Source organism: Cygnus olor, chromosome 2 (genome assembly GCF_009769625.2).
Source record: "Cygnus olor isolate bCygOlo1 chromosome 2, bCygOlo1.pri.v2, whole genome shotgun sequence".
Lineage (NCBI taxonomy): Eukaryota > Metazoa > Chordata > Aves > Anseriformes > Anatidae > Cygnus > Cygnus olor.
Window position 1 is genome coordinate 56239752 of NC_049170.1, and position 16916 is coordinate 56256667.

A 16916-nucleotide genomic window follows, 5' to 3' on the forward strand; every position below is an offset into this window, starting at 1 on the left:
TTTCATCAACATTTGTGGCTTTTGGAGTTAGGTCAGTTAGTTTCACTTTCTTCCTGTATTCTTTTGGAAGGTCTAGCTTGAAAATACATGCAGAGAAGCTCTTACCTCTCAGTGTTTAAGAAAATAAGTTTTTGTAGATATAGCTGCTGTCTTGTCCAGCCAGCTTCAACATTGTGTGTCCTGTGAAGCTATAGGTACTGTTTAAAAGTGCCTTAGTTGCCTCAATGACTCATTTCAAGAAGTGTTCTGCGTGCAGCTGTAGTCTGTAGGACAGGGAAGTGAAGCTGTATGCTACCTCTTGGCAAATATATTAGTCAGGAATTTCTTTTAAGGAGATTTGACATTGTCAGTAGTCTCAGGGAGTTTGAATGTCAGTATAGTTTTCTTTTTCCAAAAGCATTTTGGTTTTTAAGTCAACAAGAAAGCACTGTTCAGACGCTTTGAGAACAAACTTTTTACAGTAGTGCCCTAGAAGATTTTAGGTATTTCTGCAGCAGTGTTTTTTTGGCCATTTTTCTCAGTATCTTTTATAAACTCGGAAGAGTTTTTCACTGAAGTTATGGGCTCCTTTAAGAATATGCATATACTCGATTATTAACATAGTTCATGTAGATCTGCTTTTATATAGATATACCTTTCATAGTCATTTTTGAAGAATGTTAGAAATAGAACTGAACAAACATACATATGTAAGTCTGTGGGCCCTTCTGAGATACACCTGTGAATGCTGAGTGAGCTGGCAAATATTGTAAGGCCACTCTCAGTCTTTGATCAGCTGTGGCAACTCAGAGAAGTGCCCAGAGACTGGAGAAAAGCAAGTGTCACTCCTATTTTCAAGAACTGCTAGAAGGAGGACCCAGGGAGCTGACCCAGGTCAGACTCACCTCGATCCCTGGAAAGATGATGAAACAGCTAATCCTGGCAAGTATTTCCAGGCATGTGAACAACAAGACATCTTGGGAGTTGTCAGCATGGATTTACTAAGAAGTCATCGTACTTGATCAACCTGATAAGCTTCTATGATAAAATGACAGGCCTTGTAGATGATGGGAGAGCAGTGGATATTGTCTTTCTGGACTTCAGTAAGGCCTCTGATACTGTCCCCCATAAGATCTTCAAAGAGAAGCTGTTGAAGTATGGGCTGGATGAGCACACAGTGAGGTGGATTGAAAGATGGCTGAATGGTGGGACCCACAGGGTAGTGGTCAGTGGTGCAAAGTCTAGTTGGAGGCCAGTAAAGAGCAGAGTACCCCAGGGGTCAATACTGGGTCTAGTCCTAGTTAACATCTTTGTTAATGATCTGGACAGTGGGGTAGAGTGCACTCAGTAAATTCATGGACAACACAAAACTGGGGGGATTGGTTGACCCACGCATCCATCCAGAGGGACCTTACAGGCTTTGCAGGAGAGGTGGACTATCAGGTGTGCTTCAACAAGAAATGCGATGTCCTGCACCTGGTGAGGAACAAACCCATGCATCAGTATTTGCTGGGGGTCACCCAGCTGGAAAGCAGCTTTATAGAAAAGTCTCTGGGGGTCCTGGTGGACACCAAGTTGAAAATGAGCCAGCAATGTGCGTTTGCTATAAAGAAAGCCAATGGTCTCCTGGGCTGCATTAAACAAAGTGTTGCCAGCAGGTCAAGGAAGGTGATCCTTCTCCTCTGCTCACCCTTGGTGAGACCATACCTGGAGCAATGTGTCTAGTTCCGGGCTCCTAGTACAAGAAAGACATGGACATACTTCAGAGTGTTGTGGATAATTTCCTGGTCCAGGTACTAGATAAACCAACCAGAGGAGAAGTGTTACTGGACCGGGTGCTCACCATTGTAGATGAACTCATTAGAGAGGTCAAGATCGGAGGCAGTCTGGGCTGCAGTGAACACGCCCTGGTTGAGTTTGTGTTCTCAAGGAATATGGGTTTGGCAAAACCCTGAACTTCTGAAGAGTGAACTTGCAGTTGTTTAAACACCTAGTGGGCAAGATCCCCCTGGAACCCTCTAAGGATGCTTTTCTTAGAGTGCAAGAGCTTTCCATCCCTTTCCATCCCCATGTATAAGAAAGGAAGAAGGGAAAGCAGGAAATGGGCGTGGCTCAGCAAGGACCTGCTGGTCAAACAGAGGTGTGAAAAGGAAATGCACAGGCAGTGGAAGCAGGGACATGTGGTCTGGATGTACAGGGATGCAGTCCGGATATGCAGGGATAGGATTAAGAAAGCCAAGGTACAGGTAGAACTAATCTTGGCAAGGGATGCAAAGACAAGCAAGAAAGGATTCTATAGGCACATTGGTCAGGAAAGAAAGGCCAAGGAGAGTTTATTCCTTCCCTCTAGTAAACGAGAAGGGAGAACCGGTAATAAGAGACATGGAGAAGGCTGAGGTACTCAACTTCTTTGCCTCAGAATTCACTGCCAGTCAGGCTTCCAACATCTCTTGAGTCCCTGGTGATGGCTGGGTGAGCAAAGTCCCTCCCACTGTAAGTGAAGAGCAGGTTTGAGACCACCTGATGAAACTGAACAGATAAGTCTATGGGACCTGATGATGTGCATCCCAGGGTCATGACGGAAATGGCTGATGTAGTAGCCTAATCTTCTCTCCATCATATTTGAGAAGTCCTGGCAGTTAGGTGAAGTCCCCCGTGACTGGAAAAATGAAAATACCTCATTTTTAAAAAGGGTCAAAAGGAGGACCTGGGGAGCTACAGGCTGGTGAGCCTCACCTCTGTGCCTGGCAAGAGCATGGAACATATCCTCCTGGAAGCAATGTCAAGGCACATGCAAGACAAGGAGGTGATCAGAGACAGCCAGCATGGTTTCATCAGTGGCAAATTGTGCCTGACCAATCTGGTGGCCTTCTGTGATGGAGTGACTGCATCAGTTGACAAGGGAAGACCAACCAATATCATCTACCTGGACTTCTGTAAGGCCTATGACATGGTCACACATGACATCCTGATCTCCAGATTGGAGAGACAGGGATTTGAGGGGTGGACCTTTCAGTGGATAAGGAATTGGCTTGAAGATCACACCCAGAGAGCAGTGGTCAATAGCTCTATGTCCAAGTGGAGGCTGGTGACGAGTGGTGTCCTTCAGGAGTCTTGTCTTGGGACTGGTACTATTTAATATCTTTATCAATGACGTAGACAGTGGGATTGAATGCACTCTCAGCAAGTCAGCAGGTGACACCAAGGTATAGTTGATACAACAGAAGGAAGGGATGCCATCCAAAGGGACCTGGACAAGCTAGAAAAGCAGGCCCATGTGAGCCTAATGAGGTTCAACAAGTCTAAGTGCAAGGTGCTGCACCTGGGTCAGGGCAATCCCAGACATGAGTACAGACTGGGAGAAGAACTCACTGAGAGCAGCCCTTCAGAGAAGGACTTGGGGGTTCTGGTGGACAAAAGGCTCTGCATGAACCAGCAGCGTGTTTCAACACAGAAGGCCAACTGCGTTGTGCGCTGCATCAAAAAATGAAGTGGCCAGCAGGTAGAGAGAGGTGATTGTGTCCCCCCCCCCCCGCCCCCCGCTCTGCCCTTGTGAGGCCCCACCTGGAGTACTGCGTCCAGGTCTGAGGCCCCCAGCACAAGGAAGATGTGGAGCTGTTAGAGCGGGTTCAGAGGAGGGACATGAAGATGATCAGGGCACCTCTCCTGTGAAGAAAGACTGAGAGAGCTGGGGATGTTCTGCCTGGAGAAGAGAAGGCTCTAGGGAGACCTCATTGCAGCTTTTCAGTACTTGAAGGGAGCTTATAAAACAGATGGAAAGCAGCTTTTTGCTCAATCAGATAATGAGAGGACAAGGGGGAATGGTTTTAGACTGAAAGAGGGGAGATTTAGTTTAGAGTTTAGGAGGAAATTCTTCACTGAGAGGGTGGTGAGGTGCTGGAACAGGTTGCCCAGAGAGGTTGTGGATGCCCCATCCGTGGAGGTGTTTATGGCCAGGCTGAATGAGGCCTTGGGCAGCCTGATCTAGTGGATGGATTTTTTAAGGTCCCTTCCAACCCAAACTACTCTATGATGAATTTCTTCAGATTTTCAGGGCCTTAACAGAAGGAAGAATAATGTTTTCAGTGTGGAGGCATTCAGAACACAGCTATGTGTCAAGACAGAATGTGAAGTTACCTGTAATGATTATGCTTTTCATGACAGCTCATGCAGCATGTTCATTGTAGCTGACCTTTTTTTAAAAAAAATCTAGTTGATCATTGCAGAGAGACCTTTTGAAACTGTGTTTGCTATGCAGTAAACCAGACTGGATACTGGTGTAGTAAACTGATGCTTCTGTCACCATTCCCTGAAGACATAATCCAAATCCTACCTCTACAATAAATCCCACCTCTACGATGACTGGTCACTGCTTTGGATGCATTGCTTCCTTCTGCTTTTTTTCTGTAGTGAGAGCAAAGGAAGAGGATTTATTTTTTTCCCCTGTGTGTATGTGTGACTAGAGGTAGGAATTTAGGAACTGAGAAAATTCACTTTTATGACCTCTTCGCTTTTTGTGAAGTTTTAAGACTGTTAGTCTAAACACGTTGGATTCACTCGTGGGATCTAATTTGTAAGCAGAAATCTCTGGAGAAGGCATAGAGAATTGAAAAATAAAAAGTACAAGAATTCTGTTAGTTCTGTTTTTGATCTTATAACTCCCATTCTTAGAGTCTGTTTTTGTTAAGTTTATCCTTATTTTATATAGTTTCAAATCTTCATTGCGGAAAGTTTGAGTTAAATATTGGAAAATTTATCATTAGGTTTCTAATATGTCAAGTCCCCTTCATGAGCTGGCGATCCCTTTATGTGCAGGTGATGACATTACTGAAAAAAACTTGTGTACCGACTTCATTTGCTGACAGCAAGGAATTATGCCTAAGTGTCTGGACTAACAAAGAATTTAGAAGAAGGAAAAATATCAGGTAGGGAGAATTTCCCAAATAGCTTGACTGTGAAGCAAATGTACATTTCAGGTTAAGCTATTGCCTGTGTGCTTTCATGAAAAAGTTGAGAATTGAGCCCGCTGGGGATCACAAAGATGGAAAACATTCATAGTGGAATAATTTTAGAATTAATTTAAGGAAATTATTAAAGAAAATGAGATTAGTTATTTAGAAAATTCTACAAAGTCATCTGTTTTGGAAAAAAAAAATTGTTTGCAATATTCAGAATACAGCTATAAAAAGTTTTATATCATGCCCTGGTCCTTTCTTTTGTAACAAGTCTCACAAATACCTTGCAACTGTTGTGGTAGATTCTGGTTATAGTGGTCAGTACTATATGCTGTTGTGTGTTTTGGAAATAGCAGAATACAAGATACAATTCGAAGATTAATTTTAAGGTATAGCATATTTTTTGTCTGGTTGGTTTAAAAAGTCTAAGGATTTGATTCACTGCATTACAAATGAGAAGGATTTCTTTATTATCTAGTGGAAAAGAAAATTTTAATAAGTAAGCACTTGTTTTAACTTGTTTTAGGACCTCACAAACTTGGAAGAGAAATACTTGTATTGCCAAGTGGCATATGTAAAAATAGTTTTGATTTCTGCATGTTGCAGTGGTCTGACATGGATCGTGGCTAGCAAATGTTTTACTGTTTTTGCATTTTTGCAAAATCATTTTCCTTGTGGTGTGAAGAGAGCGTAAAACAGTCAAGCTTGAATGAATAAAATGGTATACGATGCAAATTTAAAGATGCATTGTTGAAAAAATGTGCCTTTTCCTTTCCACTTTTTGTTGAGAAACTCCCATCATCTCATTTCTCAAAAGCTGGAAAAGGGTGGAATAACTTGGCATTAAATTGCATGGTTTCTTATTTAAATTATTTTAACTACAGAACACATGAACTCTTCAAGGATATATGAAACATGAGAAGTGACATGCTACATAAAAGATTTTAACTGAAATGTGGGGGAAGAGAGGAAGAAATGCTAATAGCAGCAATGTGCATAAATTACATCCATATACTTGTGTGTAAATAATTTTTACATATCTATATGTCAAAGTGGTAAATTGAAGCTTTTTTATTTTTCCAAATTTATAAAATGTAATATATATCTGTGGAGAAAAAGATGCAATATTTAATTAGTGAAATATTTGTATCCTTTTATACCTTTTTAAGCCCAGCTTTGGGAAAATACATTGCTTCCCTGAAATCCCTATGTACTCTTGTCATCAATACAGGCATAAAATTACAGAATTTGCAATGAAACTTTTACCACATCATCCCTTATGGGAGAGGGGAGCATGCAGTGATGGTTTTAAGATGGAGTGATTTCACCAGAGGAGCTTCCTGAAGAAGCACTCGTTAGCTCACCTTCCCTGTGGGTGCCAAATCAAGTGCTTGTGAAGCTATGTTGCAAACCAGATCACTGAAACATGATTTCCTTTTAAAAACCTTCTTTGAAGACATGTGAGCTCTGTCCATAACAGCTGACAGATATTCTTCTTTAACAGGGGAATAACTGCATTTAAAATGTTCAATCTTGAAGGCATAGTGGATTATTATAAAGAGAAGCCTCGTAGAATCTAGAAATGAGTAGGAAAAGCTATGGTGGTGATCTGTTGAAGAAAGATGTGAGTTTTCTTAATACAGAAGAGCCCTTCTTATGGATTAATATGGGTGAGGGGGAGAGATTTGTTCTTTCAGTTCACACAGTAGCACTGTTTATTCACCAAGTGATGAAAAACTTAACTGTGACTTACAGTTGCTTAACTGTAACTGTGGTAAAACTGCAACATAAGTTCTGCAGTGCTTGGGAATCAGTATTTTCAAACAGGAGTCTCTTGTAGGCCTTCATGGAGCATTATGAAACAGGAAAGCTAGAACTGAGTCCTATATGTTTTTTAAACTTGAGTACATTCTCCATTTTTGTTCTTTGAAGGTTGTGTATGTCATTGTTACCACATTTAGGGGAAGAAGCTATTTCCTGTATTAAGCTATTTATGTGTATTAAAACAAACAAAAAATCTTTGAGGATAGTGTTTTGGTTTTTTTACAGAAAATTGCAGAAAACTAAGGATAGTATTTTTGAAAAGCTCCTAATACAACAGGGAACAACAGAGAGAGAACAACTTGGTAACTTTATGTGAGTCTGGCTACAGGTTTCCCAGACTTTACTTAAGTAGGGGATACTGAGGAGTTCCTGATGCTTCCAATGAAAACAGGAAAATCAGTCTCTTTGGAAACATTCTGTTGGGAAGCTGTTATCAAGTGAGGCTAGAGCTAGTAGAGACAAGCTCTAGCAAAGGAATGGCTAGGGAACTTTGTTACCCTGTTGTAAAGGTGGTAATGTGGCATCTGCAGCGTATCCAGTTCGGCTTCATTGTGGGTCACCATTCTGCAACTTAAGTGCTCTACAGATGCCATCAGGATACAGGAAGAAATAGTTCTCTGCAAGTTGCAGACTTGACTGTGGCTGTTCTGATCTGTAGTGACTGTGTGCTGTTAACTCATTTTTACCTTGCAGCTAGGTTAGAGGAACTGGACTCCTACTGCCTGTTGGCTTAGTTGTGGTGCTAGTAAATACTAGAGTAAAAATGCTTGTAAGACCTTCTCACTAACCAGAATGAAAAGTGGGTCTGTCGCATTTGTAAAGTGCATGGCTTTTTTTTGACAAGATAGAAATGGAAAATGTGGTTCTTACAGCTAGAGAGATGAACACTTAATAGGAGAAACCCTGAATAATTCTGTTTAACTTGGTAATCAAGTTTGTTCTGTTTGTTGGGAAGGGAGATAGAGCAAGTCTTCCTTGACATGTGAAACAAATGTGGTGATTGCCTTCACTGATATAAACAGGCGTATGCAAAACTTACCCATCTGCTTTCCATGTGTAATTAAGTGGTAAGTCAAATGTCAGTAGATGGAGTATATTTTGTGTTTTTCTAGTTTTTATCATTTTTATGCTTTTTTTCGGTAAACTTTGTGTTTTGAATATTGTTTGAAGTTACCTAATGCATTTTTTTAAGATTTAAAAACATTATTTTTTGATTCAACAGCATTCCATGCAACTCCTAATACTTACAAAAGAAAGAATACAGAAACAGCATTAGATAATAAGCCTTGTGGACCGCACTGTTATCAACATCTGGTAAGATTTCAAATAAACTGTAAGAATTCACTAAAGCAGAAATACTTATAAAATAGCAAGCTGCATGTAATGTTAGGACATGCTAGGTATGCAAACATGCCTGTATTTGTGGGCCACTTGGAGTCAAATCTGTTGTCTTCAGTTTTTGTGAAAGGAGAGTGTTAATCACCAAATGAAAGTCTGAGTATGAATAACTTTTAACTCTATTAGATGTAGTCTGACGTAGTTATAGGGAAGCAAGATCGTTACCTCCTAATGACACGTTGCTACCATTGTGTCTAACTTAACTGAGTGTTATAGACTTAGCTCTCATAAGTTACATATCAACTAAAAATTGGACAGGTTTAGTTTACTGAAGGAGAGTTATATCCAGTATTTGTGTTTTTAAGAAACAACCTGATAGAAATTAAGGGGAAAGTGTTAATAATATGATTTCAAATTTCTCTCATACTTGCCCTAAATTTTTTAATGTGAGAAACTACATATCTAGTTTTCCAATCTGAAAACGTACTATGTCGTATCCCTTTTCTCTAGAAGGCAAACTGCCACTGATTGTATTTTGAAAAGTGTAGAATGTGTACTGTTTAGGCAAGAAAAGTTCTTGTTCTGAAGGCCATTCTCATTGGGAAATTCTCATTCCTTCTGTCACCTAGGAAGATGGAAACTTACTACTGAATTATTTTTCACTTGGCAGCCAAAATGAAAGTAGAATTGAAATAAATACTTTGTAAATGTAGATTTATTCATGGTAACATCAGAAATATTCATGTTCATGATAGAAAACTTGAACACAGACATTAAAAACAATTTGCATAATCGGTATGAGTAAATTAACTGGAATTTATGTATATATGATTAAGTTATAGAACAATGTAGAATAACGCAAGCCTGTAGAGTATGTAAGTAGAATCTGTTATCTGCCAACCCCAGGCTAGAGGTGAAAACACCTTTAAACTCTTTACTGAAAATTGTAGTGTTTTGTGTTTAGGAAGGTGCAAAGGAGTTTGCAGCTGCCTTGACTGCTGAGCGTATAAAGACACCACCAAAGCGCCCAGGTGGCCGCCGAAGGGGAAGACTTCCAAACAACACCAGCAGACCCAGCACACCAACAATAAATGTATTGGAATCAAAAGACACAGACAGTGACAGGGAAGCTGGAACTGAAACTGGAGGAGAAAACAATGATAAAGAAGAAGAAGAAAAGAAAGATGAAACATCTAGTTCCTCTGGTAAGCTTCTTTAATTATTTCCAGTGCTTGAGAGCATGAATCCAGATTATGCCATGCAATCTTAGAAACAATGTATTTGAAATGTGTGGAAATCAGAGAAAAAACAATGAGTTTAATAGAAACCTGTAAAAAAAACTGTACAGATTGTCTCAATTATGTATAGAAGTTAGATGTGTAGTTTGAGTAGCCACAGTTACCTAATTTTAATCTTTTCCAAGAGCTGTGTGAAAATTGCTGTTCTGTTATAGTACTTAAAAGAAACAAGCCAAAATGCAGGCTATTTTAACTACAGTTGAATAGGTTAATAATTTGATGTTTGTAAAGGCTGTGGAAAAATTTTGAAACATAACCTTACATTGATCCATGCTTTCAATAATTATTTATTACAGAAGCAAATTCTAGGTGTCAAACACCAATAAAGATGAAGCCAAATATTGAGCCTCCAGAGAATGTGGAATGGAGTGGTGCAGAAGCCTCAATGTTTAGAGTTCTTATTGGCACCTACTATGACAACTTCTGTGCAATTGCTAGACTGATTGGGACCAAAACATGCAGGCAGGTAAGGAGGGGGGAAACTATTACTAAGGATGATAGTATTTTATTTTCAAAAACTGAAGTACAGAAGTACTAGCACTGAAAGAGAAAATTAACTATTTTTCTTGTTTTTCCTAAGAATGCTATGATACAGAATGTGACACATATAAAAGTTAGTTTTAAATTTTTTTAATTAAATTTACAGGAAGTTGTAGTCAGACTATCTGTTCTTAAGGAGAAAAATAATAAACTTTAAATATATTGAAAAGAGACTATGACTGGATATAATCTGTAAGATGTTGTTTGGAGGAAATCATATTAACTTAGAAAATGAGCAACTTTCTACTAGTGAGAGATTTATCGTGGATGTATTATGGTATCTCTTGTTAGGTGTATGAGTTTAGAGTAAAGGAATCTAGTATTATTGCTCCAGTCCCTGCTGAAGATGTTGATACTCCTCCCAGAAAGAAGAAAAGGAAACACAGGTAAATTTGTTACTAAATAACCTTAGCATAACAGTAAATTGGAGATGCAAGGGATCAGAACAGAAATTATTTTGAAAGAAAAATCATGCAGCTCCTCTCCTTTTCTTTTCAAAAGCAAAATTTGCAGCAATAAAATGAAAGTGTGCTGTTTTCAGACAAAAGCACTACCATGTAGGCAAGCATAACCCTTCCACTTCCCTTCCCTCCCCCCTTCTTTTTAACCTCTTAAACAGTCAGATTCTGGGTAGGTTTATTGTTGCAAATAATCAAGTTTAATTTAGAAATACTCATCTATACAGATGGTTAAAACATTCAGAATATTTCAGTATAATTTTGTTTCAGCAATAAATAATAAATTTACAAGCATGATTGTGGTATTCAGTAATGATTGTTATTTTGCAAATCAAAATCTATGGTTTTATGTTGAAATATATTTCATCAAAATTCTATTCAGATGATCAGTAAGAAAAATGTTTCAGGAAACTAGGATTGCATTTTTGGGAGGGGTGGCACTGGTAATTCCTCTATTGCACTCAGCGTCATTATCAACTAAACTTCAACTGAAGAAACAAGTTAATGAAGTATTATTTAAAGTGTGGCTGCAATTAAGAACCTTCAATTAAGTACAAAATAAAGCTATTTGCTGGAGCTAGAAAGACCACCTAAAACAATTCCTGTTTAAGTTATAAACTTACTGTCCTATGTCAGTGAAATATAATCTTCTTTGTTGAGAATCCTGAAGTTTGAAAAATGTGACAACTTGTGTGTTGTGATCATTTTTATTCCCAGGGATAAGAAAATAGGAAATAAATCAATAAATAAATCACTGAAAATTAGCAAGAACATTCCTTTCTGCAAGGAATAAGTACACTTTTTTCCATATTTCCTATTTTTCCCTTTAACTTTCCTTATCTTCCCCCAAGTTCATTCTTCCAGTTCTTCTCCCAGTAATTCTAGGTATATTTATTATTTTCAGGGTTAATGAAATTCCTAATGTTGGTTGAAAACCTACTGTTGGAGTAGAATGTTTCTGCTTTGTAGCACAGAAACAGCTGATGTAAGCTAGGAAAAAATTTGGTGAGCATCTGGAAGAGATTCTGTCTGTTCTGAGCAAAACCTACATTGATTTAATGTTTTTGGCATAGCTTTCAAGTTTGTGGGCATTTTTTGGGCTTGGCTGTTTAAATCTGGAGTTATTAGCCACAGTGTAAGTTTGGAATATTCAGTTGGGAAGCTTGCTTTCAGGTTCATGCAAATTGCTATAAAAATAGAGGCACTACGTTTATTTGGAAAGTGCAACTAAAAGTACTCAAATTAATTTTAAACTGAAATGGATTGTATGGTTAATGGATTGACATTGTTTTGGAGGAGTTTGAGGACTTTTTTGTTTTAAATAAATGAAAGAATATACCAGTATGTGGGGTTTCTTGATGTTCCTTTCTTCCTACTAGTTGCCAATAAACAACAACAAAAAAAACCTTGTATGCCAGTGATTTGGTTTTGAAATGCCTTTTAATTATTTTTAGCCTTAAGTGAAGGAAGAAGTTAAATTTTTCACTTGATTTCAGAGAATGTGGCAATCAAGCAGTCTCCACTCTATGTGCAGCAGTCTTTCATAAAAGGAAAACCTTTTAGCCCATCTACGTACAAGTGTAATCTGAGCACTGTCTAAAGATGGCGCATGATCCTAGTAATTGGGAAAACCATCTGAAGTCTTCGTCTGGTTCTTATGCTGAGTCCAGTTTGATTTTACTCAGTCATCGAGTAAATCCAGTCCTAGAGGCAGGATAGTTCTTTCTCTTCTCTTTGCACTTCCCCATTGCAAGGGACTTGCTGGTCTGCAGGTTTTACATGTGCAGATGTGGTACACAGCTTTTAAGGAAAAGCAGCATTTACCAAAGAGAAAAGCAGTGGTAGAGGACTTAATGACATTTTCTATCTGATTTGATAGCAGATTCTCTTATAAGGCTTTTTGTTGAATTTCTTTTTAAATATCCACATAGTATGATAAAATGACAGTTCTGTTTTGTGAGTGGAGCTGCCATTGTTAGCTGAACGGCGTATTTCCCATGTGGCCTTGTTTGTACTCACGTAGGCATACTGAGCAACTAGCTGGCATGACTGCACCCATTTGGGATAGTAAAAGATGCTCTCACCTTCCTTCCAGTGTCACTTTAGCTAGATAGCTGTAATAAGACCTGATCAGTGACAGGAGAACTTTTTAGGTAGTTATTTTTTGGAGAGCTGGTAAATGTTAGAACTTGTCTTATATATCAGAGATTAACTTGGCAGTTTGTGACAACTCTGCTTTGCTAGCAGAATAAGTACTTTGCATAAGAAGCAGACAATAGAAAAATCTGAATAAAGAATTCTTCAGTACTGTTCATTTTCTTATGTATATGTTTTCTTCCATTGCTGGGAACTGAACTGCACTTGCTTTAATCAGCACTCTTCCCTCTGCATTGTTAGGGATCTGTTATCGATTGCCATGTAATGCTGCTGCTTGATTTTATTCTTTTTCTCCCTTCCCTTTCCCATCCTCTATTCAGATGTGAGTTTACTTACTAAACTGTATTTGAAAGTATTTTCTTTTTTTTCTATATTTTCTCATTTTCGTCCTGCTGTCCCTAGACTACTGTTCGCTCACTACATGTGTTTGAGTAGCTAATGCAGTTCTGCCTAGAGTTCATGTTGTAAAGATGCATGTTAGCAAAGAAGAAAACTCATTTTGACAGCTGATGTCATAATGCTTCTGGAAATGCTTCTTTTCTAAGCTGGCTATCCTACAGATGTTAGCAGCCAGATGTATAAATCCACCTGCTTATTCAGAATTCTGCCACTGAGTTTCCAATTTATTTTTTTGATACCTTGTGTTGCAAGTGCTTCCTCAACTTTGTCTTCTTCCCTTCAGTTCTTGGTGCACAAGGCCCGATCTTGCCTTATATTTCTGGTTTAGATAGCAGATTATAGGGCAGATGAAGACATCAATCTGCCTCTGACAGGGTACTCATTCAGGCTTCAGTTCTGTGTACTACTAGTAAGGGGAACTTACAGTGTTTCCTGGCAGCTTTTGAAAGTTGCAAGAAAATGATCACGATACTTGATTGTGCTAATCAAACCTCCTGTCTAACTGGTCAGTGTTGGCAGCTCCATGCTGCTGCCTGTCATTGTCATGGTCACACAGGATGCCTTGAGTTCCTTTTTTGCTGAGGTCTCTTAGCCTACGACACAGTCTCTGTTACAAGTGTGACAAAACTGATGCCTTTGTCATTGTGATTTCCATGCAGAATTTTCTATCCATCTTGAGTTGTTAGTATTCTGAACTTTTGGTTGATAATGGCAATCTTTGTCATATTCAGGTAGCCATGTCAATACAATCCACTTTCGCATAAAACCAAAAAGTCCCAGCAGGCAACTAGTCAGCAAGTGGCATTTTATTGTAAGGTATTAGGATAGTGCTTAACTTAAATATTTGTATCTATAGATATTCATACTAATTGCTAATGAAATAGTTTTTTAAGGAGTGTATCCACACAGAAAGCCTTGAAGGGTTTGGTATGCTGGTAGGTCCTCATTACCTAAAGCTGAGACAAATTTCTGTGAAAGAGTTGTTCAAAAGTAGCATATAAGTTATACTTGCCAAATACCAGCCAGGAAAAAAAAATAAAGGTAGCTTATGCATTACAGTAACTTAAGTCAAAATCATACTCCTTCCAATTATATGGGAATGGGCTTCTTATATAAAGTCAGTGTTTCATAATTCAAAAATATATGTTGGCATCTTTTTTCCCTGTTCTTCTCTTCTAGAGTGATTCATCCTTAATAGGAATGTCATCTATTATAGTGTTCTGTAATTCTGATAGTCTTCGTTTCACTGCCCTCTCCTCAACTGCATTAACTTGAATAAGTTTGTCTCTGGATGTTTCTAACTTGTATGGGTTTCTACAAATGTTTGGAAGAAAGTTAGCTGTTGATAGCTCAATGAAGTCAAACAGTAAGGCTTTGAAAGGGCAATAGCACAGAGAATCTTGTTTACCTAAAACTATTGCATGTGACAGGAGGAGGCAGCAAACAACTGAATTAAAGCAGAAATTGAGACAAAGCTTATATAAAAGAAAGTACCAGGTAAAAAATCCTATTTGGGTAGGTACAGCAGAAGATAATTTTTCAGAACACAGACTTTGGACTGTTGCATTCACTGAAAGGCAGTACAGCTGTGTAAGTGTTCTGTGCTGAGGAATTTGAGTACAGGTGTTTACTAGTATTTCAGACCAGTTATAAGAAGTAAATTTGCACAAAGTAAAGTTGCTAGATGCAGCTAGCAGCATATTTCATAGTTATTTCATTGGGGAGTGAGAGTTGTTCTATATTCCTTTGATGTTGCTATATAATGTACTAATAAACGGCAAGTATCAAATTTTGAAAATCCTAACTCCAATTTAACTTTTTAGAAATTTTTTATTCACTGAAATTCAGCTGCTAACAAAAATGCATAGAATTGAACAAAAACTAAAAAAAAAAAAAAAATGTATTTCTACTTTTAATTTTAAGGCTGCTGAAATTTTCTAAGTGTGTGTTTGGTACCTGAGGTCCAGACAGATATTTTCGCTTGATTATGTCTGACTTTGCTATTCATGATAATATTTTACTTGCCCACAAAATTTGCAACCTGAAATGGCTACAAAATAAAGAAAACGGGTAATCATAACTTGCAAGAACTTGCAAGTGTAGCAAGCTATGCTGTGATAAACAAAAACATGTTATTCCAACAAAGACGCATTCCACAAACACCCCAACCTCCTGCCCCCAAGCAAACTTGCAAAAGCGTTGCTTAGGTAAGGTAACAGAGAAAGAGGACACTGAAGGAAAACTATAACTATGTCAGAGGAAGGCATATAATGCACATAAAGTTTGAAATAGAAGGGAAATGGCTTAGCAGTGTGATCTCATGTTGTCACATATTTGGAGATTGGCAGATGAGGGGTAATACCTGGTTGTGATCTGTAGGAGACTACTAGTGTGGTGCTGAGCCCAAGTCCTGTGATGCAAACAGCTGACAGACTTTCACTCCTTTATTTAGATGTGCCCCTGCATATCTGCAATTTGATACCTGCTGCTGCTGTTTCTGCCCACTAGAAGCAGTTCCAGCAGTCACCTCCTTGCAGGGTTCCTTCAAGGCCATCCAAATTTAAATCATCTCTAGCCTGGGCTGGGTGGGGGCTTCTCATGTGTACAATTCTGGGACTAGAGTAATGCAGTGGTGTGGGGAGAGGGAGGGATTAGCCTGCGGAGTGTTGAGTTTTGTCAGCTCCAAGAGACTAGAACAAGGTGGTTCTGCTGCAACCATGTCTGATGTCTGTGCAGTTAGCGGATGTTCATGTTACCAGAAACTCACCCATTTCATATCAAGCATGGGTGCAAGATGCAGATATCTTTCCCAGCCCACTGCAGGAAGAGTTCCTGTCAACCTTCTTGTGTTTGTTTTTGTGTTTTTGCAGGTTATGGGCTGCTCATTGCAGAAAGATACAGCTGAAAAAGGGTTAGCATCTTTCCATTCAATTTATGTCCTGAACTTTTAAGATCCTACTATTGCTATTTTGGTTTGCTTGTTTATTTGTTTGTATTTTTTAATGCCTAGGTCATTATATACATTCCATGGGGAGCTAGAGATCATAGGGGAAGTAAATAAATCTCATTACAGACATAGTATGGATATAAAATATACTACATTGTTTAAATAACTTATTGGAAATACTCCATAAATCAATGAAAATGGTAGGAGGCTGAATTTACAATTTAAGTATGGTGTCATTAAAATACATAAAACAGTATCAAAAATAGGAGCTGCAGTAAAAAGCAGCATTTTTTTTAAAAAACAGCTTATTATAGAAATTGTTTTCTGAAAATTTGTTGAGAATGGTTGGGACTTTTACCAACGAATAATCAGTTTGTTTCTCTCACCTTTTTTGTTGCTGGTTGAGCATTTTTGCAAATATATGCAAACCCAACAAAAGCTCAGGAGTATTAACAGCAAATGTAACTTATATTGCACCAAATTCTCCTAGCTGCTCTACAGGTAATGCTAGATTTTCCACTAGTAGTCCCCTCCTAGCCTGTAAGATGTTAGCATTGTCTGTATTGGAAAATTGACTTTGGAAAGCACAGTGGTATAATGACCAAGTATTATTTTGCCCAGTGTTACCTGTTTTAAAGTTGACTGTTGCTCTAGTGTAAAAATGATTTGGGGGTGGTTGAGCAAATTTACTTTAAATAATACCAGGGTTACTCTACCACATATTTACGCAGGGAATTATACCACTGTAGTTTTGTTTTTCAGTTTTCCACAATGGAAAGTTTCCAACTTTGAATACTTTTAAGTAGCTAAGTAACGGGAAGAATGAAGTGCACGAGGAAATAAGCATTTAATGGTGTCAAACACCTTACTAATGTTATGGTTCTGGTTTGGTATCTTTTTTTAAAAAAAACCTACGCTGCTTTGTAGTATTGGGCTTGTTTGGTTTTGGGGTTTCTTAGTTAAGGGACTTAAAGGGAACTTACACTGAATGAGGGGAACTGCATATTGTTTGTTTATACCT

The 16916-nt window shown here is 38.3% G+C and overlaps 1 protein-coding gene across 1 annotated transcript in view; it reads left to right on the forward strand.

The window, feature by feature from the left end:
* The window catches only part of EZH2 (enhancer of zeste 2 polycomb repressive complex 2 subunit), a 34732-nt gene that overhangs the window by 13453 nt on the left and 4363 nt on the right, over positions 1 to 16916 (forward strand). The window contains 5 exon segments of the mRNA XM_040550378.1: positions 7981 to 8072; positions 9061 to 9301; positions 9691 to 9860; positions 10226 to 10320; positions 15819 to 15859. Of these exon segments, the coding sequence (XP_040406312.1) occupies positions 7981 to 8072; positions 9061 to 9301; positions 9691 to 9860; positions 10226 to 10320; positions 15819 to 15859 (639 nt within the window).